The 9,726-nt window shown below is 45.6% G+C and overlaps 1 protein-coding gene across 1 annotated transcript; it reads left to right on the top strand.

Moving 5' to 3' along the window:
- Nucleotides 1-2,083: 2,083 nt before the first annotated feature.
- Nucleotides 2,084-6,816, top strand: TDGF1 (teratocarcinoma-derived growth factor 1). The gene is made up of 6 exons (XM_032298002.1): nt 2,084-2,749; nt 3,768-3,820; nt 3,905-4,039; nt 4,429-4,543; nt 4,639-4,748; nt 5,792-6,816. Exons 1-6 carry the CDS (start codon nt 2,715-2,717, stop codon nt 5,938-5,940), a joined length of 597 nt encoding a protein of 198 aa, XP_032153893.1. The 5' UTR covers nt 2,084-2,714; the 3' UTR covers nt 5,941-6,816.
- The last annotated feature ends 2,910 nt before the right edge of the window (nt 6,817-9,726 follow it).

Genomic DNA, 9,726 nt, shown 5'->3' with positions numbered 1-9,726 from the left:
GCACAGCACTTCCCAGTCCTGGGCCTGACCTTTTGACACACCGCATGCACTGGCCTGGAGGCAGGCCAGCAGCCCAATTTCTTTTTTTTTTTTTTTTTTCTTTTTTCATTTTTTTTTTTTTAAAGACGGGGTTTCACCATGTTGGTCAGGCTGGTCTTGAACTCCCGACCTCAGGTGATCCGCCCGCCTTGGCCTCCAAAGTGCTTGGATTACAGGCGTGAGCCCCTACGCCACTGACCAAGCAGAGGTGACCAGGGGCCATCCTAGGGTAGTCACTCAATTCCCCCACCTGGAGGCAGCAACAATGTTTTGCAGTTAGTACAATTATAATCAACAATTACTGTTCTTTCTCTCCAGCCTCACAGTGGGGTCACTTCTCACAACTGTTTCTCCAGGGCCAAGCTCCAGTCTACTGGCAACCCAGCAGTAGACATCAAATGCCTGTTAAACAGCCCTTAATCTCCAGCCCAACAGCAAATATCTAACCTCTCTTAAACACCACAGCCCTTCCTTTCCCCTTCTTCCCACCCCCACCCCAAAACCTGGCCCAGGCTCTGACTACCCGAGATCCACTTGGCTTCCTCTGCAGTCAGTACCTATGGGCAACAGGGATCCCTTCAAGGGGGCCTGATCCTTAGAGAAGAGATTTTGTGTGGCTGAAAACCTGGCGGGCTGGGGTTCTGGTCTGGGTAATGCCAACATCGCCAGACTGGAGACCTCAGTTACTTCCTCTGAAAATGCAGTGATTTCCAGCAGTCTAATTTCAGCTCTAAAAATTCCACAACAGCCCCTTTAGATAAGGAAATAGCAACGCAGGGGTGTGTTCTGTTGCCAGTTCTGCCACGGGCCTGCCCAGTCTCTGAAGCTAAAACATTCAAATCCCTCAAATAGAACTAGTCGTGTCCGTAAGGTGAGACTCACAATGTTGGCGCTACTATCTACTTAGCACCTTGGACCTGTGAGGACTGTGGCGCACAGGCTACCTTACAAAGGACCGCACTGAGTCACATCTTTAAACCTCCTCGCAGCTCCCAGCGAGCCTTCTCCTCCGCAGAGCCCTCCCCCACCTCCGGCCTCCTAGAGCTTCAGGCCAAGCTCCCCAGTCCCCAGTGAATCTCAGCAGGTCACCTGAAGCGTTTCACCTGAAAAGGCCAGACAGGGAGGAGGCGAAGTGCAGCTGGATTTAAATAGTCAACTGCTGTGGAGTTGAAACTGCTGCTGCATCCCACCCTTGACTGGATGGGGCCCTACTCCCCCCAGTAAAACTCATTTTCGTTTGCGTCTCCCAAGATCAACTGTAGAAGTAAATAACACCTTTTCCCCGCACCTGTGGGTCCGAGGCATTCACACGGTAGACCCTGACGCTGAAATGGCCTCGGATGCTACCAATTCTTTCTGCCGTGGCCTAAATCCAATAAACAGAGATGGATGGAAACAGATGTAATAAAAGCTTCACATTTGCGTGCCTGGCAATATTAAGTGTCAGGCTTTCATTTAGAAACTGGAATTAAATGCGATTTAGAAACGACTAACGACTTCGGACGTATAATACTTGAAATAACCCGGAGGACTGAGATGTCAGGTGAGGGGACTCAGGCTCACAGACGCGCCTCTCCCTATGGGGCGTCTGGAGCCTCGTGGAACTCACCCCATAAACACGTTCACCGCTGCAAGCGGCACATCAGAGTCCAGGGGTAATTCCCGGTGTCTTGGGGCCAGGACGGCGGGGCCTGGAAGCGGCCGCACTGTGGGAGCTGGGAAGCTGAGATAAATTCCCGTGATTACGGGCTGGCATGGCCTCCTAGGCCGGACTGCCGGGGTTCTAGAACTTTCTGAAACAGGCCGGCACCCCCACTGCAGTGCCCCAGCGACTGCGCCCCTGGCGGCCCCTCCCCTCTCTCGGACACCTGGCGCCGGCTCCTGCGTCCTTCCAGGAATTCAGGTCCGCTTGGAATTTGCGCTTCAAGTCTGGAGCTCCCAAAGAACCCCTACTGACCCTGAACTTCTATCTCAGTTTCAAGCTTCCTAGTCTTCCCACACACACACCTAGCTCCTAGGGCGGAGAGCACCCCTTTCTTGGCCACCCAGGTATCCCCCAGGGGGAGTAAGGGGCTCTTTTGGAAAAACAAAGGTGGAAGCAAATTTCAGGAAGTGAAGTTTGGCAATAAAATCTCGAATGATTTGCGATCCATATATTTTCAGGTTTTCCTAATTAAAGCAATGACTTTCCGCCACGCCTCCAACCTGAAATCACCAACTTGATTAGAGAAATTGATTTTTCTTTTTCTTTTTTTCCAAGAGAGTTCATCTGATCATTTTAGCCTGCCACTAATGATAGAGATTTTAGGGCAAGTTAACCACAGTTTTACAAGACTCCTCTTCCCGCAGCGTTGGGCATTGTCATGCCGGCCGGCCTCCCGCCCACCTGAGGGGTCTCTCCGCCCCTACAGGGGTTTGTTGTTGAGGAAGGTGAATCCCCGGAAGGGTTGACGACTCAGCTCAAGGTCAAAACATCGAGGCCGAGGGCCCTCCAGTTTCTCCTGGTCACCTTTGCTCCTGCTTCTGCTACGACCGTCTGGGGAACGCGTATTTCTCGTTTTCTTCTGAAGCTGCCATTTTTGCTTTAGGAGATGAGTGTTTTCCTTTGGCTGTCTTGGCAATGACTCTGAATTAAATCGATGCTAACGCCTTCTTCCCCCTAATTGTTAAAAGCTATGGACTGCAGAAAGATGGCCCGCTTCTCTTCCAGGTATGAGCTAATCTTGAATGTGAACTTTTTTTGATTGCTAGAGATTGCCAGCTTAGGAAATAATGTTCTACGCCTGTCATTTGATTTTTCTCTTGCTTAAACCTTAAAGGAGCTGCCAACGGCACTGCTATTTTTCCTGAAAGACCTGGAATCTCACACAGTTACTTCTAACTTTGCCATTGGCTTTCTTTTCTTTTTTTTAAACGGAGTCTCTCTCTCTCTCTCTCTGTCGCCCAGACTGGAGTGCAGTGGCGTGCTAATTTTTGTATTTTTAGTAGAGACAGGGTTTCACCACGTTGGTCAGGCTGGTCTCGAACTCCCGACTTTATGATCCACCTACCTTGGGCTCCCAAAGTGCTGGGATTACAGCTGTGAACCACCGCGCCCAGGCTGCCATTGGCTCTTATTATTTTCGTGTTAATGTTAATTTAAATTTTACGTTAATGACTGTCTATGAAATAGTGTTCCTTTATTCTTGTATAAACAAAGGTCAGTACTACAACAAAATTTTAAATCTTCCAAAAACATGAAAGGCATAGGCAGATTCAATACTTGCAAAACCATTAAGATAATAGCAAAAAAAAAAAAAAAAAGTTTTTTACCTGAAAAACTTTTAAATGATCGGTTAAAATAGTTTGTAAAATGTAATTCATTGGTAACGTGGAATGGCATGCAGCCATTTTTAAATCTTATATGAAAACTGCATGCAGGAGAAAAATTATGTGAAATAGAAGATAAAAGACATATATGTACATAACTAGAAAACATAATTAAAATTGTGTACCTATGTGAGGACAGAGCCTAAGAAATAATAATATGTATTAAAAGACTTGGATATTGGTGACTTTTTTTTCAACGCTTTTCTTTGTTACATGAATTAGCCATTAAAAAAAGAAAGCTGGTGCTCTGCACTTTCTCTTTAGCGATGTGTGGTCTTTCTATGAGAAGCCCCAGGTGTTAACTTGTAAGGTTTTATTTCCTTTGTTTTGCTAACTCGTGTCTGACTTCCTCTTCCTAGTGTGATTTGGATCATGGCCATTTCGAAAGCGTTTGAACTGGAATTAGTTGCTGGTGAGAGACCTTTGGTTCTTTTTATCGCTCTCAATTTTTCTGTGGCCTGAAATACAGACTCCATGAACTGATTTTGTCGTTAAGGGCTGGGCCATCAGGAGCTTGCGCGTCCATCTCAGGGAGACCTGGCCTTCAGAGATGACGGCATTCGGCCCCAGGAGGAGCCTGCGATTCGCCCTCGGTCTTCCAAGCTTGTGCCGCCTGTGGGGATACAACACAGTAAGAACGCCTGGCTTCCATGCTTCTGTCCTGGCCCTTCATGTGTCTCCTGAGTATCTTTTCAACACTCTTTCACCTAATGGGGCACCTGGTTCTGGGACTGGGCAGGTGCTGGACTGCTTCTGGTTTTGGAAGCGAGACAGGGATTGTGTATTTGACTTCCCTGCAGCGCGGTTTTCCGCACCTGAGTCCACTAAACACTGGAGAACCCCAGAACCACCACTGGCCCTATGCATGAAAATGACTTCTCTGCTCAAAGGCGCAGTCTTATTCTCTGAGGTTTACAATGTGTTTTACAAACACATGGTGTTGTGTTGACCTTCGCTTACAGGAATTGCCCTTGCACGCTACCTGCTCTCCGCCCTCAGTCATCTGTTCTTACCTTTCAGGTAAGGAGCTAAACAGAACCTGCTGCCTGAATGGGGGCACCTGCATGCTGGGGTCCTTTTGTGCCTGCCCACCTTCCTTCTATGGACGGAACTGTGAGCACGATGTGCGCAAAAAGTAAGCCATTCAGAGGGGCGGGGAGCAGTGGAGAGGAGAGGGAGAGGGAAGTGAAATTTCAGACCAAGGGTATCGCCTTACCTGTTCATTCTCAGGAACTGTGGGTCTGTGCCCCATGACACCTGGCTTCCCAAGAAGTGTTCCCTGTGTAAATGCTGGCACGGCCAGCTCCGCTGCTTCCCTCAGACTTTCCTACCTGGCTGCGGTAAGTGGAGGTTCTCTTTCTTTTGCCTTTTGAGGTTACGTAGTTGCCTTGGGGGGTGCTTAGTTAACAGGCTATGCCTGTACCTCTTGGCTTGCTAGAGCCTGGCAGCCAAAATTCTGCTTATAAAAGCGTCGCGACTCCTGATGAGATAGTTGCCTTGGCCTCTTTGATATTTACATCCTCGGAAACCTGTCTGGTCCTACTGCCTTTCAGATGGAGAGGTATTTCAAGCCTATTTGACATTTTATGGTCTGAACTTCTGTTGAGGAAAGTAAACAAGTCTTGGTCTCTTGTTTAACCAGGAGATCTTCTCTGGTGTTCTTTTCCTTTGGGCAGGGGGACCCAAACCATCTCCAGGATGGGCAGCTCAATTAGAGTCCACCCCAATGGCAAATTCTATCAGAAGCTCGGACCCTTGCTAGTCCTTTAGAAACTTCCAGGGTCCTAAAAGTCCCGGGCAACTCCCCTTCCCAATGACAGGTCACAGAACCCTTTCCCTTTATTGATTTTTACTGATTTGAGGAAAACAATTAAAAGAAGGGCAGTACCTGGAGAAAACAAGAGGCCACGGTCCTCTCCCTACCCCAGCCTGAGCCAGGTTTCTAGGGTCCTCCAAGTTCAGAGACCTGTCATAGTTCTGGGCCCTGGAGATGCTAGAAGTGGTAAATATTCAAGTCCAGGAGGTCAGTGAAAGCAAACATTTCACTGAGAACTAGATGGAATTCCCCAATCCAGACAGCGATTGTGTCTGCCATTTGCGTCCTGGGTGTCAGGCTCAGGGTAGGTGTTTTATAAGTGTGGCTTGGATGATTGGATGTGTAGGGACCAAGTTTTCTTCCTGGAACATGGGGCCCAATCAGAGCCTAACCAGGTTCTGCTCATCCCTGCAAGTGAAGGTATCACCACTGGGCTTGGTTTCAGGTGTGAGAGTGTCCCGAGAAGAGCCAGGTTAATAGTAGGCGAGCAGATAAGCCATGAGTGTGGGCAGCAGGATGAACTGCCGGAGAGGTTTCTTTTAATGACCAAGCATCCCTGCCTTCCAGATGGCCTTGTGATGGATGAGCACCTCATGGCTTCCAGGACTCCAGAACTACCACCGTCTGCACGTACCCCTTTGATGCTAGCTGGCATCTGCCTTTCTATACAGTTACTATTACTTGACATTGACCTATTTCCAGAAATACGATTTTAGATAGCAGGCAAATTTCATGACCAGTAAAGGCTGCTGCTACAATGTCCTATCTGAAAGATGATCATTTGTTAGTTGTCTTAAAATAATGAATACATTTCCAAAATGGTCTCTAGTATTTCCTTACAGAACCAACGACTTCTTATCTCTTTGCCCTGCCTCCCCCCAAAAATCGACTTCTTTTTTCAAAAGAAAGTCAGCCATATCTCCATTGTGCCTAAGTCCAGTGTTTCTTGACACAGTCATTCTACCAAGGCCTTCTTAATATGTTCTTTTAAACAATTGAATTATCTCTTCAGATTATTAAAGACTAATCCTAATGTGGACCTTAGGATACAGTTTTGAGTAGAGTTGATCAAAATCAATTAAAATAGTCTCTTCAAAAGGAAAGAAAGCCTCTTTAAGGGGAGGAACCAGAGTGCTGAAGGAAGGGAAGTCCATCTGCATATGTGTAGGGAGACTGGGTAGGAAGGAGGGAGCCAGTGGGGGAGAGAGGTTGGAAAACATGAAACGGGTTACTTGATTGGTGATTAGATGGCTGTAGAGAAGCAAGTTAAAAGGCTAAATGGAAGGGCAAGTTTCCATCATCTATAGAAAGCTATGTAAGACAAGGACTCCCCATTTTTTCCCAAAGGCATTGTAAGAAGAATGAAGTCTCCTTAGAAAAAAAATTATACCTCAATGTCCCCAACAAGATTGCATAATAAATTATGTTTCCTCCAAGCTTTGCAATTCTTTTAACTGTTGCAGAAGAGAAAATTTTCACAATATACTTAGTTGTAAACCTTGTAAACCAAGTGATAAAACTACACATTATGAAGCTCATTTTTAAAATACATTACATTTATGTGTATGCACAGTAAAAATGGAGCATATATTTACCTAAATGTGAACTGGTTATTTCTAGGGGGTGAGGTGCTTTATGATGGTAGGTTTTTGCTGTCTGTGCTCTTCTGTATTTTCCAAAGTACCATGGTGAGGATGTGTTATATCTGTTTTCATATGGAATATGGTAACTACAGCTGGCTCAAGACTGAGGAAACCAGAAGAGCCCAGTCCTAGATGAGTGCTCAGTTCTATTTCTGGCTTTGATGTGTCTGTTCTTCTGTGAAAGACAAGATTTGTTTCTGTTATTTAGGTACCACTTGATCCATAATTTGTGTTTTTCTAAATTAATTCTCTGCAGAAAACACAAAATCAGGAGTGGACAGGCCGGGTGTGGAGGGTGGGCTGGCCACTCACTCACTGACAGCAGGACCCAGCTTCCCAATCTCAATCTGGATTAGTGCCTACATCACAGTATTAGAAGTAAGTGACATGAAGTACTTAAATAGTTAAAACACTTATACAAAATAGATTCTCAATAAATGCCACATTTTCTTCTCTATTTACCTGCATATTTATCACAAAGGATTTAAAAACATTTTGGGGGCCAGAAATAGAATTTTTTTTCTGAGACAGGGTTTCATGCATCCCCCAGACTGGACTGCAGTGTGGCATTCACAGCAGCTCACTACAGCCTTGCCCGCCTGAGCTCAAGTGCTCCTGCCTTCTCAGTCTCCCAAACAGCTGGGACTACAGGGGCATACCACCACACCCAGCTAATTTTGCTTATTTATTTATTTACTTTCAAGACAGAGTTTCACTCTTATTGCCCAGGCTGGAGTGCAATGGCATGATCTCAGCTCACTGCAACCTCCGCCTCCTGTGTTAAGCGATTCTCCTGCCTTAGCCTCTTGAGTAGCTGGGATTACAGGTGCATGCCACCACACCCCGCGAATTTTTTGTATTTTTGGTAGAGATGGGGTTTCATCACATTGGCCAGGTTGGATCTCAAACTCCTGACCTCAGGTGATCCACCCACCTCGGCCTTCCAAAGTGCTGGAATCACAGGTGTGAGCCACTGTACCTGGCCAGTTTTGCTTGTTTTTTTAATAGAGATAGGTTCTTGATTTAAGCAAGCCACATCATCTGTGTTTATTTTTTTCTTTATATCAACTCATTTTTATTGTGGTAAAATATGCATAACATAAAATTTACCATGTTCATCATTTGTAAGTTCAGTACCTTTAAGTACCTTTGCATTGTTCAGTACCTTTGCATTTAAGTACCTTTATATTGTTGTGCAACTGTCACCATCTATTTCCAAAACTTTTTCATCATCCCAAACTGAAACTACCTATTAAACATTAACTACCCCTTTGCCCTTCCCTAGCCCCTGGTAACCACTCTTTAACTTTCTGTCTCTGAATTTGACTGCTCCAGATACCTCAAGTAAGAGCAGTCATACACTATTTGTCCTTTTGCGGCTGGCTTATTTCACTCAGCGTCATGTCTTCAGGGTTCACCCATGTTGTAGCATGTGTCAAACTTTTTTTTAAATGCTGAATATGTTTCATTGTATGTGTATATCACATTCATTCATTGATGGACATGTGAGTTGTTTTCACCTTTGGCTACTGTGAATCATCCTGCTATGAACATTTGTGTACAAATACCTGTTTTGAATCCCTGCTTTCAGTTCTTTTGTGTACATACTCACAAGTGGAATTGCTGGATAATATGGTAACACCAAGTCTCAATTTTGTGACATTTTACATTCCCACCAGTAATGCACAAGAGTTGCAGTTTCTCTACCATCCAGGCTGGTCTTGAACTCCTGACCTCATGATCTGCCCTCTTCTGCCTCCCAAAGTGCTGGGATTACAGATGTGAGCCACCATTCCCGGCATATTTTTTAAAACTACAATAGCATGTAATTAATTTCATAATTGGGAAGTTAAAATTTTTTGTAAATAAAGGCAAGACTTAGTATGAATTTGTGAGGTTACAAATAATCCTAGTAAAGTTAATGGCTCTTTCATGGGCAAAGCAAAAGTCATCCTGGGACAACTGTGAAATTACCAGAGGAGAAAACCTTCGAGAGGAGTGGCTAGATATAGAATACATGTTTCTATGTCAATGAAAATTATGACAGTTGTACTCTGATGACATCAGTAAATAAAAGCAAATTAGAGGCTAGGCATGGTGAATCCCAGCACTTTGGGAAAAGGCCAAGGTGGGTGGGTCACTTGAGGTCAGGAATTCGATACCAGCCTGGCCAACATGGTGAAAAACCCTGTCTCCACTAAAAAAATAAAAATAAAAAATTAGCCAAGTGTGATGGTGTGCACCTGTAGTCCCAGCTACTCAGGAGGCTGAGGCAGAGAATCACTCCAGCCTGGGAGACAGAGTGAGACTCCATCTCAAAAAAAAAAGCCTATAATCTTAACACTTTGGGAGGCTGAGGCAGGCGGATCACAAAATCAGGAGTTTGAGACTAGCCTAGCCAATAGGGTGAAACCCTGTCTCTACTAAAAATACAAAAAAATTAGCCGAGTTTGGTGGCACATGCTTGTAATCCCAGCCACTCGGGTGGCTGAGGCAGGAGAATTGATTGAACCCGGGAGGCAAAGGTTGCAGTAAGCTAAGATCATGCCACTGCACTCCAGCTTGGGTGACAGAGTGAGACTCCATCTCAAAAAAAAAAAAAAAGGCCGGGCGCGGTGGCTCAAGCCTGTAATCCCAGCACTTTGGGAGGCTGAGGCGGGTGGATCACGATGTCAAGAGATCGAGACCATCCTGGTCAACATGGTGAAACCCCGTCTCTACTAAAAATACAAAAAAAATTAGCTGGGCATGGTGGCGCGTGCCTGTAATCCCAGCTACTCAGGAGGCTGAGGCAGGAGAATTGCCTGAACCTAGGAGGCGGAGGTTGCGGTGAGCCAAGATCGCACCATTGCACTCCAG

The sequence above is a fragment of the Sapajus apella genome, unplaced genomic scaffold (genome assembly GCF_009761245.1).
Source record: "Sapajus apella isolate SASKATOON/1434 unplaced genomic scaffold, GSC_monkey_1.0 scaffold38, whole genome shotgun sequence".
NCBI classification, from domain to species: Eukaryota; Metazoa; Chordata; class Mammalia; order Primates; family Cebidae; genus Sapajus; species Sapajus apella.
The sequence above is the reverse complement of the archived record's forward strand: the minus strand, read 5'-3'. Positions and strand labels throughout refer to the sequence as shown.

Coding starts and splice junctions, on each gene's coding strand:
- TDGF1 (XM_032298002.1), top strand. CDS start 2,715: ATGGACTGCAGAAAGATGGCCCGCTTCTCTTCCAG. Junction 2,750..3,767: donor ATGGCCCGCTTCTCTTCCAG/GTATGAGCTAAT, acceptor TCCTCTTCCTAG/TGTGATTTGGATCATGGCCA. Junction 3,821..3,904: donor TGAACTGGAATTAGTTGCTG/GTGAGAGACCTT, acceptor TTTGTCGTTAAG/GGCTGGGCCATCAGGAGCTT.